The sequence below is a fragment of the Folsomia candida genome, unplaced genomic scaffold, assembly GCF_002217175.1.
Source record: "Folsomia candida strain VU population unplaced genomic scaffold, ASM221717v1 Fcan01_Sc007, whole genome shotgun sequence".
NCBI classification, from domain to species: Eukaryota; Metazoa; Arthropoda; class Collembola; order Entomobryomorpha; family Isotomidae; genus Folsomia; species Folsomia candida.
Window position 1 is genome coordinate 4727695 of NW_019091199.1, and position 17366 is coordinate 4745060.

General features: G+C 42.0%; 8 protein-coding genes across 11 annotated transcripts; 5 read left to right on the forward strand and 3 right to left on the reverse strand.

Moving 5' to 3' along the window:
• The first annotated feature begins 63 nt into the window (after positions 1-63).
• Positions 64-1103, forward strand: LOC110852662 (charged multivesicular body protein 4a). Its single transcript, XM_022100771.2, has 3 exons — positions 64-227; positions 324-566; positions 648-1103. The coding sequence occupies exons 1-3, from the start codon at positions 96-98 to the stop codon at positions 1002-1004; spliced, it is 732 nt and encodes a 243-aa protein (XP_021956463.1). The 5' UTR covers positions 64-95; the 3' UTR covers positions 1005-1103.
• Positions 1104-1246: 143 nt separating this feature from the next.
• LOC110852488 lies at positions 1247-2941 on the forward strand. The gene is made up of 4 exons (XM_022100576.2): positions 1247-1517; positions 1619-1907; positions 2099-2363; positions 2473-2941. The coding sequence occupies exons 1-4, from the start codon at positions 1374-1376 to the stop codon at positions 2684-2686; spliced, it is 912 nt and encodes a 303-aa protein (XP_021956268.1). The 5' UTR covers positions 1247-1373; the 3' UTR covers positions 2687-2941.
• A 739-nt stretch (positions 2942-3680) lies between these two features.
• LOC118436328 lies at positions 3681-6890 on the forward strand. Its single transcript, XM_035854145.1, has 8 exons — positions 3681-4580; positions 4715-4875; positions 4951-5065; positions 5139-5695; positions 5768-6022; positions 6095-6287; positions 6361-6429; positions 6510-6890. The coding sequence occupies exons 1-8, from the start codon at positions 4326-4328 to the stop codon at positions 6783-6785; spliced, it is 1881 nt and encodes a 626-aa protein (XP_035710038.1). The 5' UTR covers positions 3681-4325; the 3' UTR covers positions 6786-6890.
• On the reverse strand, positions 6891-9457 carry LOC110851868 (lysosome membrane protein 2). The gene is made up of 12 exons (XM_022099794.2): positions 9055-9457; positions 8839-8989; positions 8551-8760; positions 8404-8472; positions 8246-8333; positions 8066-8173; positions 7851-7997; positions 7758-7773; positions 7517-7616; positions 7407-7432; positions 7225-7327; positions 6891-7139 (listed from the first exon to the last, which is right to left on the reverse strand). The coding sequence occupies exons 1-12, from the start codon at positions 9324-9326 to the stop codon at positions 6969-6971; spliced, it is 1461 nt and encodes a 486-aa protein (XP_021955486.1). The 5' UTR covers positions 9327-9457; the 3' UTR covers positions 6891-6968.
• A 538-nt stretch (positions 9458-9995) lies between these two features.
• On the forward strand, positions 9996-10921 carry LOC110851926 (protein D1). Its single transcript, XM_022099869.2, has 3 exons — positions 9996-10323; positions 10388-10563; positions 10647-10921. Exons 1-3 carry the CDS (start codon positions 10119-10121, stop codon positions 10827-10829), a joined length of 564 nt encoding a protein of 187 aa, XP_021955561.1. The 5' UTR covers positions 9996-10118; the 3' UTR covers positions 10830-10921.
• On the reverse strand, positions 10818-12511 carry LOC110851925 (probable enoyl-CoA hydratase). Of its 3 annotated transcripts, none has more exons than XM_035854147.1 (5): positions 12230-12511; positions 11996-12177; positions 11709-11875; positions 11421-11615; positions 10818-11344 (listed from the first exon to the last, which is right to left on the reverse strand). In XM_035854147.1, the coding sequence occupies exons 1-5, from the start codon at positions 12345-12347 to the stop codon at positions 10933-10935; spliced, it is 1074 nt and encodes a 357-aa protein (XP_035710040.1). In that variant the 5' UTR covers positions 12348-12511; the 3' UTR covers positions 10818-10932. The 3 variants fall into 3 exon arrangements, with proteins under 3 accessions (XP_035710040.1, XP_021955559.1, XP_035710041.1); XM_022099867.2 differs by having other exon boundaries at positions 12239-12510; XM_035854148.1 differs by having other exon boundaries at positions 12029-12177; positions 12230-12510.
• A 527-nt stretch (positions 12512-13038) lies between these two features.
• Positions 13039-14639, forward strand: LOC110852308 (sperm-associated antigen 7 homolog). Its single transcript, XM_022100345.2, has 9 exons — positions 13039-13198; positions 13287-13353; positions 13429-13470; positions 13544-13700; positions 13775-13863; positions 13928-13954; positions 14060-14128; positions 14209-14385; positions 14467-14639. The coding sequence occupies exons 2-9, from the start codon at positions 13317-13319 to the stop codon at positions 14577-14579; spliced, it is 711 nt and encodes a 236-aa protein (XP_021956037.1). The 5' UTR covers positions 13039-13198; positions 13287-13316; the 3' UTR covers positions 14580-14639.
• A 280-nt stretch (positions 14640-14919) lies between these two features.
• On the reverse strand, positions 14920-17155 carry LOC110852307 (GATA zinc finger domain-containing protein 14). Of its 2 annotated transcripts, XM_035854146.1 has the most exons (5): positions 16624-17155; positions 16401-16537; positions 15939-16318; positions 15293-15842; positions 14920-15155 (listed from the first exon to the last, which is right to left on the reverse strand). In XM_035854146.1, exons 1-4 carry the CDS (start codon positions 16792-16794, stop codon positions 15301-15303), a joined length of 1230 nt encoding a protein of 409 aa, XP_035710039.1. In that variant the 5' UTR covers positions 16795-17155; the 3' UTR covers positions 14920-15155; positions 15293-15300. The 2 variants fall into 2 exon arrangements, with proteins under 2 accessions (XP_035710039.1, XP_021956034.1); XM_022100342.2 differs by having other exon boundaries at positions 15039-15842; positions 16624-17154.
• Between the last annotated feature and the right edge of the window lie 211 nt (positions 17156-17366).

Consider the following 17366-nt stretch of genomic DNA (forward strand, 5'->3'; position numbering starts at 1 on the left):
CTCATTCCTCACTCTTGATAATTCTTTGAATAGAAACAATAGTTAATTTTTGCATAAATGTATGATTCGGTGGATGCCCAAAATTATACGTAAATATGAATCGTTTAAAGAGAATTTTTGGGGTGAGAAAGTCGCCCAATGAGCAAAATTCTTCCCTCTCCACCATTAACACTTTGCGAGAAATGGAAGAAATGCTCAGCAAGAAGCAGATATTTCTTGAAGAACAGGTACATAGTTGCATACATAATTCGTCATAATAATAGTCCACTCTACCAGACTCTAATTAACAATATGGGGTAACACAAATAATTATGTCTATGGAGGCCCAAGCCCAGTTGTCCCTTGCGAGAAAACATGGTCTCAAAAATAAGCGAGCCGCTTTATTGGCCCTGAAGCGAAAGAAGCGTTTCGAAACCTTGTTGCAACAAGTGGATGGGACATTGTCCACTCTGGAAATGCAACGGGAAGCGTTAGAACAGGCCAAGAATAATATTTCTGTCCTGCAAGCTATGAAATCTGCAGCACAAACCCTCAAGTCTGCACAGCTACACATGGACGTTGATCAGGTTCGTATTCTTATCCCATGAAACACGAAATAAATAAATCCTGTTTTTTTCTAGAATTGGTAAATATGACATTCATGGCAGGTTCATGACGTAATGGATGACATTGCAGAGCAACAGGAAGTGGCGCAACAAATCAGCCAAGCCATTTCGTCCCCCATTCCGGCCGTTTTTGGAGGAACTGAGGTGGACGAGGCTGAGTTGGAAAAGGAGTTGGAGGCGTTGGAACAAGAGGACTTGGACCGAGAACTCCTCCATATTGAACCCTTTAGTGTTTTCCAGCCCCATGAGGACGGACCTCCTGGAAGACAGTCCTCGGAAGAAGGCCAAGCGTCTAAAAAAGATGGCGGAGCACAATCTCAAAGTAGAAAAGCACCAGAACCAAAGACGGAGGAGGACAAAGAGTTGGACGAGCTAAGTCAGTGGGCTGCGACGATGTAAACAATTACATACGCATTTCTTTTATTCGAAGATCTCTCGTCTATGACCTATAATATTTCTATACTAGTGAAATTTATCGTTGTAAATCCCACCAATAAATCGTGCATATTCACGTTAAGAGCAACTTTGCAAGTTATTTGTATGCACTAAATGCTGGTCAATCTTGCACTAATTATTAGCATGTGTCCATTAAATTGCCAGTGAAATGCAATCAACCCGTGACTGAGAATTCGTCCCATCAGAATAAATACTTGAACAGAAGGTGTTTTCAAGGTCAAGTGCAATATCAGCGTTGTCACAATCATCTGCTATTTTGCATATTTACGTTACCGTATGTCATAATATAATTTATTGAAAAACTTGCCAAGAATGGCAAGCAGGGCAGTTATACGGGACGCCGTTTCATCCGACGTGGAGTCGTACGTCAAGTGGGGTCTCGATGAGGGATGGAACATGTCGCAGGACGTACCCACCTACTTTGCATCATATCCAAAAGGATGGCTGATTGCCCAGGTATGTATATTTGCATTCATCTACATACACTTTTTTGGCAACAGGTGCACGTGCATCCATTAAAATTCAGCTTATACATACGTATATGCTCAAAATTGCAGATTGGGGACGTGGTGGTGGGTAAGCTGTACAGCACCTGCTACCCCAGCGGAATGGGTCACATCGGCTACGTCATGGTGGTGAAAGAGTGGCGTGGCAAGGGGGTGGGGACGGCGCTGCTGCGACACGTGTTGGACAATCACCTCGCCACCTGCAGCCTCGGCGTGGGGCTCTACTCCGCACTCGAAAACTTGCCATTCTATCAAACCTTAGGGTTCCAAGTGGAACAAAAAGCATTTCGCATGAGCCGACCAACAGCGTTGGATGACGCCAAGTTATCCCAAAGGAAAGGTAACATTTAATCGATTGAAGTTTAATTTCAGCCAAACCCAAGCAGAATATAAAGTGAAAGTAGAGCACACGCACGGCATAATAAATTAAACATCACTTATTGTAATCCAAAAAGCTAATAAGTAGGTCGCAATTGTGGCCAATAAGAGAGTACGACGTGCTTGTGTACATATGTACATAAATATCTATAGAGTGCGTAGACGTCGCAGTTCAAGCTATGAATCCGGACACCGATTTGGAGAAAATAGCTCAATTCGACGCCGCCACGAGTGGCGCTTATCGTCCGGGATTCTGGGCGCAGTTTAATGAGGGTCGAACGAACTACGTTGCTGTTCTCGTCGTGGAATCAGGTGGAGAAATATTGGGCTTGGGGGCACATCGTTCCTTGACCAACTCGACAAGGGTGGGGCCCATCTACGCTAAATCCGCAGCCATTGCGGAGGCAGTTCTGTTAAAGTACGTATGTACTTACTTATACACAGACTTTCACTTTTCTCATGTCATGTCTTCCATTCGTGTCCACATTACCGATAGTTACTCTTAAGTAATATTTCTTACAATGCAGATTACTGAGTCAAGTGGATGGAGGAGGTGTCGTCACTTTAGACACTTTTTCCAACAATACAGAAGCTGTACAAATGTATGAAAAACATGGTTTCACCATAACGCCGGACACCTATTTACTCCGCCACCCGTCTGGAAACCAAACCATGCAGGGCCATCCTTCCTCCCTCAACTCTCAAACAATTTTCGCCATTACTTCACTCGACTTTAACTAACAGTGCAAACCTTAGAGTATTTAATAATAATATTATTAAATATTATTATTAGATACTCTAAGGTGCAAACTAACTCGTTTCGATTTGAGACGTTATTACCCTAACTTTACATAGATATTTAAGCGTGAAACGAAGTGTCCAACGACACCACACGTTACACTCCTGTCCAAACTTTTGAATTATTCACAACTCTGTTATGTAAACTTTCTCCAGATAAATTAAAATGTTTTTGCCAGTTCCGGGTTGAACGGCTCACTTGGCCCACTTTTATTTATTTAATCAGCATAATATTTTCCAGTAATGCATGTTTACATGGCCAGTTTATAGTTTATGGGGGACATTCGCCTATTTTTGAAGCATGACGACTTGGGAACATTTGCATAATGAGAACAGTTTTGGGACTATTAGGTACTTTTCCTACGTTAACGATTACATGACGGAGGAGAAAGCACTCGTCGATGATGGACAGAATGGTGATGGTGACGATATGACGAAATATGCCAGGATCGATAAATTGGTTTGGACTCCTCGTGTTGACGCTCCCCCAACACTTAAGTGGACGGACACACATCTACCCATAGCACACTCCAATTTACTCTACCTTTACTTTTGTCAGGCATAGTTAGAGCGTAAATAATTGATGACCGATCCCATCAAACCACTCATATTTTGTGTATTTACTTGCATGGAGAGGAAGCCGCATTAGAGAGGAAAGTACAAGGTACAAAAATATTATTATGTGACGACAAGTGCAGTGCAATGTCAGCGAGAATGTGCTTAATGCTACCGTAAAATTGGAGGAAAATTAATTTTCTCTTCTTCGTCGTTGCATATGACGCCCGCCGCCTTCATACGTAATGAGAATAATGAACAATCATAATATTTCCGATCCAATTATGCGACAAGGTTCAGAAATTGATGACATTTGGACCAGTATAATTTAAACTTATCCCATGGCAGTAATACTTAAATGAGTCTGATTTTAGCTGCTAGCTTGTCGACATGTACCCATGAAATTGTCTCCCCACTCTCTTCTTGCCTATAGAAATAGATAAATAAGTACGCTCTGCTTTCACCCGAATACTTGCATACTTACTTCCTCTTGCACATCCGCCGTGATGGTGCCGTGCATGTGTAGTTCATGAAAAAAACAAGCCAAGTTGACATTTAAACTCTGCGAGTATATGTAATTCCACCAAATTGCGAGAACGGTAGCAGTGGTCGGAGAAAGTGGGCTGGGTATTATCCACAATTTTCCCTGCTGCTGCCTATCGATCCGCACACACGTCCGTCCACTTTAAATTTTATACCCTTCTCCCTCTGGAATATAACTTGTGGCTGCTTTATTTCAATTGTTCTGAAACAAAAGTTGTTATTCTTTCGTTCTCCCCTTTCCGTCCTTCTTCACTGCATAGATTTAATCACGCAACGCAATTGGAGACACAGGACGGAAATTCTCCAGAGAATCACAATTATTCCCCAACATTTTTTTTGATTGAACTCAACAACATAATATTTTATTCAGGAAATAATTATGCCGAGTTGGAAAAGTTCTCGGTTTTTGAAGCTATGATTTTGTGGTGATTTTCTCACTCAAGGTTTCCTAGAGTGGTCAGTTGATCGCTGCATGTAGTGCAAGATGGGGGCGTTTTTGGTGGGGGAAGTTGGTGGGATGAGGAGTGTCGCGTCGAGGGGGCTTATGTGGCCCTTGTTTATCACAACCATGTTTATCAGGGGGATTTGGACGTTGGAGTGTGAGCGACAGAGGATGGTGGGGCGGCACATTTATTCGCACCCGTCCCTCTGGAACCACTCCATCAACTGCCCCTCCTCCTTCCAGTGGGAGTGGGCTCTCGCCAGGATTTGCTGTTATGATAACTACGACAGATTTTATGTGAGTCGTGGACCCCTCCTCCAACAAGAGGAGCCCTCCTCCCAAAATACATACAGAGTCGTGGACCCGGAGTTAATTTTTCTATAGTTTAAGATTAATTTGTTTATTTTTGGGGGAATTTGAAATATTTTCAGGAACATCCCTATTGCTGCTACTCGGAGATGTACAAACTCGTGGTGGCCGTGGGGTTTATCTGTCTCATTTTAATCGGCACGTCCTTCCTGCTCTTCTTTTGCTGGTTCTACAACTTGCCACACCACATCCTCTATATTCTCACGTTTAGAAAGTTTCAATTGTACGAAGTTAATGCGAAAGACGCGAAAAACAAAAATTCATTTTATGGAAGTTACATATATTTTATACTTTGTAGAAACAACTGGTTGATGAAGGCACGCAATGGGCCTTACGTGGATCCTTCCTTCTATGCCAAGGAGCCCTTCTGGTCTCGTGGGGCTGATGCTGCCTCCCAGTTGCCTTATCCCCTGGTGAGTGCCTAGATACGTACAAAATCAAACAGGGCTTACACAAATGAAAAATGCACTCGTTTTTTCCTGATAGCGCCCAATGCCACCTCGAATCTTCTACCCAGCCCCACCCACCAACAAGTTCCGTGGGTGGGACATGGGTGGCGGTGAAATCCCTCTTTTCATCCTCGCATCACGACAATTTCACCGCAACCCGTACTCAGCTAGGCCCCAAAATCGCACCCCACCCATTCTTCCACACGGAGGAAACTCCTCCTCATCGTCCAATAATAACTATGGCTCAGGAGCTGTCGGAAATGGGGGAGACAGTCGACGCGGGAGTCTGGTCACTCTGGGTGAATCGAGTGAGAGGGGCAGTGCTGTGGAGGGCAGGCGGCGTGGGAGTGGGTGGCGGAATTCGGGCAGCACGAGCAGTCTCACGAACATGGGGGCAACAACCACTTCGTCAGGGACTCATAATGCCAATACTAATTTTGGGCCGACTCCAACTTCATATGGGAACATGGGGCCCAGTAGTGGTGGTAATTATGGGAGCAGTGGTGGCCACAGTACGTGTAATAATCGGCCAAACTCTGCAGAAGTTCCGTTCATTATTCCGATGGATGAACATGAAGCAGAAACAGAACTCAGGCACGTACATAATTTATGCGCTGCGATAACTAATTTAGAAATATTGCATAATCCGATGATATGCGTGGGCAGGGAGGCGATAAGACTGATGGATGATAAGGTAGACGTAGATGCAGCGTCGTCATCATCGTCTTGGAGTATTGCTGGGGACTCGCTGGGCCAGCCGACGACTGCCACGATTTTCATGACCAACTCCTCCCGAGAATTAGTTCGGAGTGAGTCTCAGGAGTCAAATTCTTCGTGGAATGCACAACTTCGATACGGCGATGATGACGACAGTCAACCTCAACAACAACGAGACTATCACAGCAGCATTGGGGACAATAAGTACGAGTGAAAAATGCCTCAATTTAATACGGTGCAATAAAAAAATATCAATGCAAGTGGATTCTTGCTCAGTTTTAGGGACGGAAGTGCGAGGAGCAATGGTGAAGCGATGGTGGGCGTGACGCGGGTCCGTTTCGGGGCTAAGGTCTCCGTTCAGCTACTCAATCAGCAACTGAGCAACAGTTTGGGACTTTCCCTCAACAATCTGCCAAATATCCAAGTGATTGGGAATTTTGGACGCGATGGGATGGAGACGATCGTGGAGGTGGGTTGTAGTTAACTCATTATTATCGATGTCATTCAAGTATACTAGCATTTACACATCCCATAAAATTTAGGACGACGATCGCCCGTATGACGATGAGGAGGAAATGGACTACAGCCCACCGGGTAGCTCATCCCCACAGGTATAGGTCCATAGTTCGTGTGGTCCAGCTATGTATGATTGTTGGTCAATCCGTTACCCTCTCTCTCATCATTTTTCCAGGAAAGTCGACCCAGCTCCAAGAAGCCTGGAAGCCTACTGCCTCCTCCTCCTCCATCAGCCGCTCGAGTGGTGGTCGAGGAACCCACGACGCCTCGAATCTCTTCAGCTCTCGACCGAATCGTGACCCGTGCGAGACAAGAAGTCCCATTTCGTCCCAGCCTACCCGGAGCCATCCCTGAAAACCCGGACGACGAAGCCACTGACCTCGGAGATGGACCAGCTTCACGACGCAGAACTAGACTGAATCGTAGAAATAGTGCTCCTGTCAATTTCTAAAGGCCTAAAAATGTATGTAATTTATGTCGCCACACACGCGGAATTAACTTAAAGAACTTAACTTAACTTAATTAAAAGAAGTCAATAAAATATATTTCAACACAATTTTTTAGTTTATAATTAAAACATTTTTTTTCTTTTATACTTGTTTTACTTGAATTTTCGTTATAAATGCATAATTTGTTACACAGTCTCTCTTGCGTTCCTTCGTTGAATGACGAATATTGCGGCTCCCAGTGCGATAATGGCTACTGACACCCCCAGCACGGTCCATTTTCCGATATTTACAATTTTCAGAGGCGTGAGGAGTCGTCCTTTCAAGTCGTCAGCGTTGACCTCGTCCAAGATGGCTTCCTAAATATGACGAACAACAATTGGATGGTCAGAATTTGTGTCACAGGCTCTAAGGGTGTTGTCGACGTATTAGAATTGTGCGTACCTCATCTGCCCAGATCAACGGGAAAACCATGTATTCCTTGATGTGCTCCAATGCATCAATCCCACCAACCGGTATCACTTCAACGTTCACTTGGATTCGTTTGCTGGACAAATCAAGGAAACGTGCATGCTCAACAGACACTTTTTTATTTGGAGAAATGAGAAATAGGAACGGGAACTTACTTGGCTCGTAACGTGAGACCACTATTCTGCAGCCAAGTAGAAAAATATATCCAAAAATGTAGCATTTTTCGAGTATTAAGTACAAAACAAAGTTTATGCAACTAACTTACGGGCTCTACATCAATCACGGTTTCGTGCTTCTCTTTCACGGGTTTGGACAATTGGGAGGCGTTGAGGTATCTTTCGTCGCCATCCAGAAAGTGAGGGGTGCTTATGAAAATAGCAACAAATCGGTGTTTTAAACTCAGTGTATCGTATGAAGTCTGTGCATATAGCTTAGTTATTTTGCATAAAGTTTGTTTCGGTATTTCTCAAACGGGACATTGGCCAACCAAACCTCCAGTCCCTTACCTCATCATGATGGGGGCTGTAATAACACATGAAATATATGACGTAAAAAATACCGATGAACTTCAGCTGTTTGGGATTATTTATTATCCTCACCTCCACCCTTGCACCCTTTAATGTGAATCACTCCACTGTGTGGACAATCCTCCAAGTACTCCTCCATGCAAAAACATTGGTTGTCCGGGTTTGTTCTCGGATTTTCGAGCATCTTCTTCGGCGCGACGAATCGGTAGCCTTTAATTCCTGTAATCAAGGACAGCCATGTTACAAAGTGCACTAATTATGAATAATAATGTTGTCTGACAACTGACCTCTATGTTCAACCTCCTTCTCAAATGTGAGGTATAGTGAGCGACAAAGGTCGGTGGAAAAGACGTACATGACCCAAGATTTCTCCACGAAGGGAGGAAATAAGGATCCTGAAGAACGCAGTATCTCGGTACAAAACTGCAATACATCCTAGTGTATTAACATTTAATATTTATTTATACCGTCTGTCCCGTTAATTTTGGAGCAGAATGTGCCATTTTGCCACCACCCGAGCTCATCCAGCGTTTCGAGGCCTTCGTATGTTTTCACCTGTGAGTAGAAGGGTACCCTGTATGCACTGTAAAAATAACGATATGCACCAACTGTCTGAATCAATTACCCGTCCAAAGTCGGCAGTTTTGCCAACACCCGTGTAGATTTCGTACACCCCGTCCGCCGATCCATTCGTCTATAGTGAGGGTGAAACGATAACAATTAAGTTTCCAGAAATAATGCGATGTCACAAGTTAGACTGATGGTTGGTTACCCCCTTGTAAAGTCCAAACCTGCCTCCGGAAAACTCCTCGGGCAGGAGTGGACCCAGAGTTTCCGAGTACAACCTGGTGTCGAAGCCCTCGAAGGTGAGGTCACCCACGCGGACGTCTCTCCTCACAAAGGTTTCCGTTCCTAGAGCACCGTTGGCGATGAAAGCCGCCAACCAAGGACTCACTTCGTCATGCACCACCATTATGACCGACTGATAATTTAATAAAAGCAGCAATTTTTTATTATATTTATGCACAGGATTTTTTAAGAGTCATTAACTATGTATTACCAGGAATGCTACATTGATGATGTTGATCTTGTCGTCTTCAAAGCAGGTTGGACATGATGTAGATCGGTTAAAGAAGTAGGTGATGGTCTGCTCGTATCGCACAACGTCATCACCATCCACTAGACTCACGTTGACTTTCTTCCGTTCTTCTCTGTGCATACAATTAATAAGACGAATGAAATTGTGTCAGAGGAAACAAAGGCAAAAAGTATGAACCTGTAGGAATACGGTCCTTTCTCCTCAAAAATTGGCCTCGATCCCCGTTCAACGTCGTCCGGATTGGTAATGCTGTACGTGTAGAAGTTGAGATTGATTGGGACAGGGATTTCTTCCCACTTTTCCCACGTGTCCGTTCCTGGTACGAGCCGCACTTCTTCTATGATTCTGTCGTCGATGATGTTGGGCACGACGACCCATCCCAACACGACGGTGATGATGAGCACGACCACCCCCACGCCGCCCACTATTGGTCCCACCAACCAGTGCATGATGCTCTCTCTAATTATTTACTAAGATCTGATAGAGCAGATTATGGCGCAAGCAATGGGAACAAAAAAGGGCAAAGGCTGCATAAAGGTGACCGAGTGAGTAGAGAGACACAAAAATGTCGACTGAGCATTCCACCCGTAAAAATCAGTTATTGATTCCTTATCGCATTTAAAGTCGTGTCATTTCCCAATTGTTTGATCGTGTTGCAACAAAAGTGGCTGGACTCTGATAAGGACAATTATAATTTATGTCACCCTATCGAACAATTGGACAAACCATGCATGGCACTATTATTTTTGCAACCATCCCACTTTAGCACACACGGTGAATGAGTACACAATATCAAGAATCAAACAATGGATCAAACAAATGATCAACGCGCTAATAACGATCAACGGTCAACTTTCGCCTGATTGGCTCATAATATGTACAAGCGCATACTTAAATACATATTAATTGCAGGCATTAAAGGACGGGACAATACGAAGGAGGACAGGATCGAGGAGGTGACAGCCTTCGATCGAGTATGCAGATCGATCGAACTATTGGACTGGACCTGATAAAAGTTATTATCAATTCATATCTGCCATCATCCTTCGTATGCTGGTAAAAGTGATATATGAACTACTTTAGTCCGTACTCCGTAATATGCACATACATACTCTTCATGCAATAAAAATGACCAGTGCACCAGACCCGAAGCTGAATCAAGGTCGTGCGTAAAAATCCGATAAGCACATTATTATTATATTTGGCTTTAAACGGCCCTTGTCTCATCTTGTCAACATAATATGGAACGACTCCTCTCAGAAGAAATCGTGCCGGACGTTGTTGACAGTTTGCCAACCACTCCGACGACTACACTCCACGTTGAGTACAATGATGTAAAGATCGAGTACGGTAACCAGGTCGAAATTAGAGCCGTTGAACATGGGCCGACCAGTGTGAATTGGAATCCCGCTGATCCCCATGCATTCTATTCCATCTGCCTCACTGGTTTGCATTACCATTATGAAGTTATCAAAAATCTGTGCAATTCGTGAGACTGATGTTTCTGCAGATCCGGATGCGCCTACCAGAAGTGATCCAAAAATGCGGGAACGGGTTCATTGGTTGGTGGGGAACATTCCTGGGGATCGTTGGGAGGCTGGAGAGACGCTGATTGCATACGTTCCTTCTTGTCCACCCAAGGCGTCCGGCCTCCATCGCTACACCTTCGTCCTGCTTCGTCAACCAGTAGGTGCCCATAAATGATACCTGAACAATTTGTGTAAATATTTAGGAGGCTTCTGATACTTGTCCTATTTGACGGTGGGCAGGGTCGGCTAGATTTTAGTGGGGAAAAGAAAGTAGACAACTCGAAGGAATTGTGGGATCTTCGTCGCTCTTTCTCCATTCGAAAATGGGCAAAGAAATGGGATTGTGAAGTAATAGGTGCAAACTTTTATGTCGCAGAATGGGATTTGTGTGCTCAAAGTACGAGAGATAAGTTGGGTTTGTAGAAATTTTTAACGTGTGTTTTAATTAACTATAACGCTTGACAATATAATTTGTGTGAGGTGAGGAATAAATAAATAAATAAATGTTGTTCGGACTTTCAGTTTATTATTGCTTCTTTGTACCACCGCCGGTGGTTTGTCGTGGGAGGTGTGACCACACGGTCTCCTTCCCACAGTCCCTCTCCTTCACAGTCTTCTTAAAACCAACGTCGACACATCTCTTCTGGAACATGACACCCTCTGGAGAATGTCTCGACATGCCATCGAAAATGGTGGAGAGTCGTTGGGCCGACAAAAGTCCGGCGGCTTCCACCGCCTGGTTCGTCACAGTCTTGTGATACCACAACTGGTTCTTGGGCACCGTTCCAAGGCGCTCCATAAATTCATCGACCGTTTGGTCAATCTGGTCTGGAGGGACCGCCTCGCCAATCAAACCAATTCTCGCCGCCTTCTCGCCACTCAAAATTTCACCAGTGAATAGGATTCGTTTGGCTTTCTCCATCCCCAACCTGTAGTACCTGAGCATAGATTTTAAATCAAATTAAAAGCTATTAGTAGTGAGAGAATTGTGTACTTTCGAGACGTAGCTCTCACCAAAATGCCGAGGTTGGGCAGCCCCAAATCGTTGAAGGGGGATATCCAATCTTTGCCGTAGTTTCTATAAATGTGACATCGCATGCTAGAGCAATATCACTCCCACCGCCGATCGCGACCCGTTTGATCTTGGCCACGACGGGTTTATTGCTTCTCCAGATTTCCATGTAAGCTTGCGTGGCTGACCACATGAACCTTTGAAGGAGAGTTACAATACAATGCCCATTCGGCCCGACTTCAGTTAATAGTTTGTTAAAAATTAATTATTAGCTAAAATTTATATAATACTGATAATCGAGGGAGGGGTCCCAGGGCATCTCTTGGTTGGTATATCTGGGCATTTCTTCCTCCGTCGTGTTACTATCAATCCCGTCATCCCTCTCTTCCGCGAAAGTCTTGAGGTCATAGCCTGCACAAAAGGCTTTGCCGGCGCCATAGAGAAGGACGGCGTGGACCTGGAAATTTTTACTTCATTTCCTTCTCCGACCCCGGTGGAGGTAGTTATTCATATACAATTTAAGCTTCCAAACCAAAATGCCAACTAAAAAATGCATTGCTATATTTTTAAATTCTACACTGCCACCATCAGTCGGAGAAGAAAATGTGACCTCGTCGTCCCAGTTGGCTCGCTGAATTGCGGACTGGAGTTGGAACGGGAGTTGGGCGTCGATGGCGTTGAGACGATCAGGTCGATTAAGCATCACGTGAGCTGTCCTACCCTCTCGCCAGTAATCCACGCTCCCGTAGCTTTCGTGACCTGAAAACGTTAGGTCAATTTACCAGGCAAATAAAATAAAACCACAATCTACCCGGCTGACCTTCCTTCCGAGCAGCTTGGCGTGGAGGTTCGGCCGCGGAGAGGAGTCGCCGCTGCATATGCCATCTCAAAAGATTCCCCATTTTCAAGCTGGACATTGCAATCTGCATGGTAAATTCGTTGTCTTTCTCTTAAATGACCTTAATTCAGCGTGCTATTCAACGATTTTACCGTCACTTTAACTGTGTAAGAAGACCACTTTAACTCTAACTTTTATACATATGACATCTGAGTAAACAACAACAGCACAGTATATAAATATATTTATAATCAGTATAAATGCCCGCTGGGTGTATAAAGTCAAGATCATAAACTCATCGTTATTGCATAAATGGTATTAACCATTTTTTCATGTTTCGAGTGAACATGCATGAAACTAAAATTATGAAGAATTTAGAAAATGCATTAAATTTTTCGTCGTTTATTTCTAGTAAAATCATATAATAGTTTGTCATTATAACATAACATCTTATTAAATCCTATTTCATATGCAATGTGGTTGTATTATTTCTACATATCTATACCAGTTTCGAAAAGATGTTATGCAAGTATTATTATGAAATTACAAATAAATAGTAAATATCAACATTAGCAATTAGTGAGAAGTTAAAAGAGTACAAATGTTCGCATGAAAATGTGAATATGAAATCCCTGCAAAAATTCCATACAAATTCCATACAAATTTGTTGAAATGGGAGATTCGGCAGCAGCGGAGTCGCCAGGCGGCTGCTCGGGCATCACAATTCACAACTCTTCTTCTCACAAATGAGCATCTTCAATCGGTGGGGCCACGTGAAACTAAACAGAAATGCAGCACTAAACAACCTAAAGTTGTCTCAAAGTCTCAATGCAGGTCTTTTGGTTATTTATTAGCAACAACTAATAATTAATTGAATTGTCAAAATCGTCTCTGAATTGGCAGGCTGTGTCGACTTGAGCGCTACTAAAAGTTGTAACTTGTGTAAGTATGCTTTGGATTTTGTACAGTGATCTCGTTGATTTCTGAATTTCCGAATCGGAAATTGTGTGTATTTTATTTTTGGCCATAGTGCATAGAAGCTGTGACTGGCTGTTTGAAAATGGACATTCTTGGATCAATCATGAAAAAGATGGAGGGTATAAAGTCACACTTATGATGTAATATCCATGCTAGGTACATGACTATTAATCAACAATAATACTTAATTACAGGTCCGCCTGCCATTGATGAAAAGGAACGGAAATTGAGACAACGTAAAAAAAATACGACTTACATAAAAAAATACGCTACAATTTAATTGAGGGTTTGTTTTAATTGTTTCTTCAGAGCAAAAGGAGACTCAACAACGTCACCAGGATGAGAAGGAGGCCTACGTGAAAAAGTTTAGGTCCTCAATTACCGAACGAATTAAGATCTTTGCCACGGATGAGACACAACTTCGCCTCGTCTTTGAAACAATGGATAAGCTGCGAAGAGCAATTTTGTAAGGATTTGTTGAGAAAGTCAATTTCATGCTCGTATTGCTCATGTCATTAATATTTGGCATGAACTTACCAGACATGACATTGCGGATACAGCCGGACTATTAGCACATTCATTCGGGACAGAAGATGTTGACCGACACGTAATTGTATTCAAACCAGAAGGTATATTGTTAATCAAGGTTTACAGTGAGTATTTTAATAGACACATGTTTTTTTGATCATGTAGGAATGCCCAGTGAGCCCGAACTACAAGGTTAGTTTAGATTGTAAACTATACAACTTGTAATTTTATTTAATTGGCTGTATTATGTGTTATTACTGTATTATGCCTGTGCATACCTGTCTTCTGTATTACTAGCTCTTAGACGAGGTGAAGAATACAATCCGCAGTGGGAGTGTCAGACGGATGATCATCCAGATGAACCAGGTAAAAGTAGTTCTAAAAAGGTTCAGCAAGATTTAATACAGCTTGGAAGATAAATACAGACTTTTTTTCTATATTTTTAGGTACTGGGGATGACGAGGGTAAAAATAATTGCACGATGACACCGCCACCCGGAAGAGGTCGGAAACGTAAACAACAACCAGAATATCTTCAAAAGTATGAAAAACATTTGGGAGGCTTGGAGGTTGCAAAAGATGCTGCACAAAGCACAGAATCTCCCAACAGGACGTATGGCTTTGGTAATAAAATCTGAATCTTAAGGTTTTCTAGCTATTATATGAAAGTTATGCTATGAATGAATTTTTCCCAATGTTATTCAGTGACCAGTGAAAATAAGAAAGACAAAAGAACAATAGAAGAAACACTGGCCGATATTCGGGCTCGGAAGAAGCAGAAAGCGGAAGAAGCAGACAATAATGAAGAAACATTGTAGCTTTTATTTTAGCTTAATATTTTTCGCTTTATCGAACAACAACAACAACGCTACAAACAATGACGATATTCGCTATTTAACTTTAGTTAATGAATGAGACCAGTGACAAGTACTGCTGGCATATGAGAATGTTTAGTCCCTTATTGTACTGTAAATTATGGTTAGATAGATCAACCACCTTTACCTCATCACTTATCTATTAAACACGTATTATTGTTATATTATTTTACTCTAGGGTAAAATGTTGGTCGCTCCCATGAAGGAATGCGCATATCACTTAATATTACTAGTTACTACACGTTTATTATCATCGATGGACTCGAGCATTCTGATGCTTTCGTTTTTCTGCTCATGTATTCGAATGAGAGTGTAATTAATATGTATAGGTCCTGGCTGGGTATCGTATCCTTATCGGTATGTTCTAATTTACTACAAAAGTGCAAATTTTTTCCAGTCCACTCATTGTTAAAATAAATCTCATTGTTTTTATTAATTGTTTCATTGACTTAACCTTATTTTGCTGTAAGTATAATTGAGTTGGTCATTCATGCATGCATAGTTCTAGCTGATAGTTAGCTATTGGGCAGTAAGGAATAAATGATCGCAGGTTTAAATTGAATTTCACCCCGCTCCCAATGTAATCAAGTGGGCACGTGATTTTCGCGCGAAAATATCCTGCGATCATTTATTCCATAATGACCAATAGTTGGTACCAGTTAATTTAATTTGTATGCGAATTACGATCACTTTCGGAATTGTTTGGTTGTCGCCTCCAATTCGAATCTTTGCTGGCATCCGAAAATGGCGATGATGATGCTCGATTATGATTATAATGTTGTCCATCGTGTGTTCTTTTTCTATTCCCACCGGATGAATGTGTATATGGTTGAAATCCACTCTGACGCTGACCTGTAGCGTATTGGTCGTAGTTTGCATGATTGAATCTAGGCATTCTGTGGTTGTTGTATGGTTGGAATTGCTTCTCATATCTGGGAGGACGGAAAGATAACGAACCAGCCCCACTATTTCGTATACTATGACCTCTCAAATTCAATGGATTATAATTATAATTATTGTTGTTGTAGTGGCAAAGTTGGTCAAATTGATTTCTCGTGGAATCAAAATTTGGGACGTGATGGTCCTCTGCAAAACCAATGTTATTATTTCGATTTCTATTTGGTGGATATTGAGGTAGTCCAACTCCTAAATTGGGCAATGCCGAAGGGTGGTTACCGCCGAAGTAAAATGAATTCGAAGTTCCAGCTATATATTGAAGAATAAATAGATAAATAAATACATCTTCCAGTTTAATAGATAAATATTATCTGGTCAGTTGGAATTTGGAAATTCAAAATTTACATCTATTGTTGTGATTGTGATCCCATCTGCTCTTATTTCCATTCATCCCCCGTCGGGGTGCGCCTCCCCGTTTATTATTATTCGTATTACCACCAGTGACCCATGGTGGAGTTTCGACATCAGGAATTGATTTCGTAACGGAACATACTTGTTGTCCCCCCAATTGATACAAATGCTCAACATAACTTTTTCTGTAGATACCGGGTGGTCGTTTTATACTGAACTCTGTCACAGCTTCCTGTGCACTAATTCCTTTGCGAGTCATGAGGTAATTAGTAATTAAATACCCTGTTCGATTAAACCCATGAGTGCAGTGAACAGCGATTAATCCTTGTGGGTTTTCTTCAATAAATTTATCAACCGTTTGATTGAAACCATTCCTAACAAAATGAAAATTATTTAAAAGAACTCAGTAACTCTAAAACACTTGACGTAAATTGCGATAATATGAGAATTTCCAACCTCTCAGCCTCTGAAGGAGGGACGCCATGACCAAGCATGGGCATTTTGACGTATGAGAATCCTTTCCTGTTTTCCACCTCTGCGCGACGATAGTACCTTTCAGTGTTTGTCAGATCAATCCACAAAATTTTATCTTTCTAAAAAAACAAAATCAACCAGGGTTTGAATTAGAACTGAACTGCAAATCGAAATTCTTTTTTGAGCTACGCTTATTTATGTTTACCTGCAACCGTTCCACCTCGGAGAAAACATCGTCAAGACGAAATCGTAGATCTTTTTCCACAGAGGAATTCAGATCAGCGCTGAGTGGGGTTTTAAATGTTAAGAACAACCCTTGTATCAAACCCTCCCCAATTTTTGGACATCCTAACCAATCAGTGGGTAGGCGACCCATAATAATCAGTGTACACTATACAGTGACTTTGCAGATAAACTTATTGTTTCAACCAATATTTCGAAGTTTCGAAGTCCATTCACCAATTAACTCTCACTCAGGACCTAGACATTCAAAGTAGAATCCAACCGACATCAACTAAATTGACAATTCTTCTTGTATGATAGAAGTTCTATATCTAACAGTACGACATAAGATTTACTTTGAATCTAACTAATTCAAATACGTCTTCGCATTCCGCAATAAAATAAAGTCAACCGATCTGATTTGAACCTTATTTATTTAACAATAAGGAAATCAGCAGCGAATCGCTAACTCGATCCAACTCGGGGCAGTTGAACAACTGAACAACTCTTCTGTAAGGAGAGATCAACTCATTTATTGTTCACTCTCCATGCGACGCGACTGCAGTAGGGAAAAAAATCCTATGAAAAAGTGTTTCACTAATATTTATTGACTGATAATTTTAATCCATGTTATTTATTTTAAATCTCACATTAGTCGAGTCCCTCACGTTGTATGTAAAATCTCAGTAAAGAGTTCTAAAAAAAACTGAAGGAAAGATGTGTACA

Excerpts from the sequence above, each read along its gene's own strand:
- LOC110852307 (XM_035854146.1), bottom strand. The coding sequence starts at position 16,794 with ATGGGTCGCCTACCCACTGATTGGTTAGGATGTCCAAAAATTGGGGAG. Across the intron at positions 16,538-16,623 it reads CCGAGGTGGAACGGTTGCAG|AAAGATAAAATTTTGTGGAT; the intron begins GTAAACATAAAT and ends TTGTTTTTTTAG. Across the intron at positions 16,319-16,400 it reads CCTCCTTCAGAGGCTGAGAG|GAATGGTTTCAATCAAACGG; the intron begins GTTGGAAATTCT and ends TCATTTTGTTAG.
- LOC110851868 (XM_022099794.2), bottom strand. The coding sequence starts at position 9,326 with ATGCACTGGTTGGTGGGACCAATAGTGGGCGGCGTGGGGGTGGTCGTG. Across the intron at positions 8,174-8,245 it reads CAAAATTAACGGGACAGACG|GATCCTTATTTCCTCCCTTC; the intron begins GTATAAATAAAT and ends TGCGTTCTTCAG. Across the intron at positions 7,328-7,406 it reads GGTCTCACGTTACGAGCCAA|CAAACGAATCCAAGTGAACG; the intron begins GTAAGTTCCCGT and ends TGATTTGTCCAG.
- LOC118436328 (XM_035854145.1), top strand. The coding sequence starts at position 4,326 with ATGGGGGCGTTTTTGGTGGGGGAAGTTGGTGGGATGAGGAGTGTCGCG. Across the intron at positions 4,876-4,950 it reads ACGTTTAGAAAGTTTCAATT|AAACAACTGGTTGATGAAGG; the intron begins GTACGAAGTTAA and ends TATACTTTGTAG. Across the intron at positions 6,288-6,360 it reads GGATGGAGACGATCGTGGAG|GACGACGATCGCCCGTATGA; the intron begins GTGGGTTGTAGT and ends CATAAAATTTAG.
- LOC110851925 (XM_035854147.1), bottom strand. The coding sequence starts at position 12,347 with ATGCAGATTGCAATGTCCAGCTTGAAAATGGGGAATCTTTTGAGATGG. Across the intron at positions 12,178-12,229 it reads TCGGAAGGAAGGTCAGCCGG|GTCACGAAAGCTACGGGAGC; the intron begins GTAGATTGTGGT and ends TAACGTTTTCAG. Across the intron at positions 11,616-11,708 it reads GACCCCTCCCTCGATTATCA|GTTCATGTGGTCAGCCACGC; the intron begins GTATTATATAAA and ends TCTCCTTCAAAG.
- LOC110852488 (XM_022100576.2), top strand. The coding sequence starts at position 1,374 with ATGGCAAGCAGGGCAGTTATACGGGACGCCGTTTCATCCGACGTGGAG. Across the intron at positions 1,518-1,618 it reads AAGGATGGCTGATTGCCCAG|ATTGGGGACGTGGTGGTGGG; the intron begins GTATGTATATTT and ends TCAAAATTGCAG. Across the intron at positions 1,908-2,098 it reads CAAGTTATCCCAAAGGAAAG|AGTGCGTAGACGTCGCAGTT; the intron begins GTAACATTTAAT and ends AAATATCTATAG.
- LOC110851926 (XM_022099869.2), top strand. The coding sequence starts at position 10,119 with ATGGAACGACTCCTCTCAGAAGAAATCGTGCCGGACGTTGTTGACAGT. Across the intron at positions 10,324-10,387 it reads CTATTCCATCTGCCTCACTG|ATCCGGATGCGCCTACCAGA; the intron begins GTTTGCATTACC and ends ATGTTTCTGCAG. Across the intron at positions 10,564-10,646 it reads TCGTCCTGCTTCGTCAACCA|GGTCGGCTAGATTTTAGTGG; the intron begins GTAGGTGCCCAT and ends GACGGTGGGCAG.
- LOC110852662 (XM_022100771.2), top strand. The coding sequence starts at position 96 with ATGAATCGTTTAAAGAGAATTTTTGGGGTGAGAAAGTCGCCCAATGAG. Across the intron at positions 228-323 it reads AGATATTTCTTGAAGAACAG|GCCCAAGCCCAGTTGTCCCT; the intron begins GTACATAGTTGC and ends ATGTCTATGGAG. Across the intron at positions 567-647 it reads TACACATGGACGTTGATCAG|GTTCATGACGTAATGGATGA; the intron begins GTTCGTATTCTT and ends CATTCATGGCAG.
- LOC110852308 (XM_022100345.2), top strand. The coding sequence starts at position 13,317 with ATGGACATTCTTGGATCAATCATGAAAAAGATGGAGG. Across the intron at positions 13,864-13,927 it reads AATTGTATTCAAACCAGAAG|GAATGCCCAGTGAGCCCGAA; the intron begins GTATATTGTTAA and ends TTGATCATGTAG. Across the intron at positions 14,129-14,208 it reads TGATCATCCAGATGAACCAG|GTACTGGGGATGACGAGGGT; the intron begins GTAAAAGTAGTT and ends CTATATTTTTAG.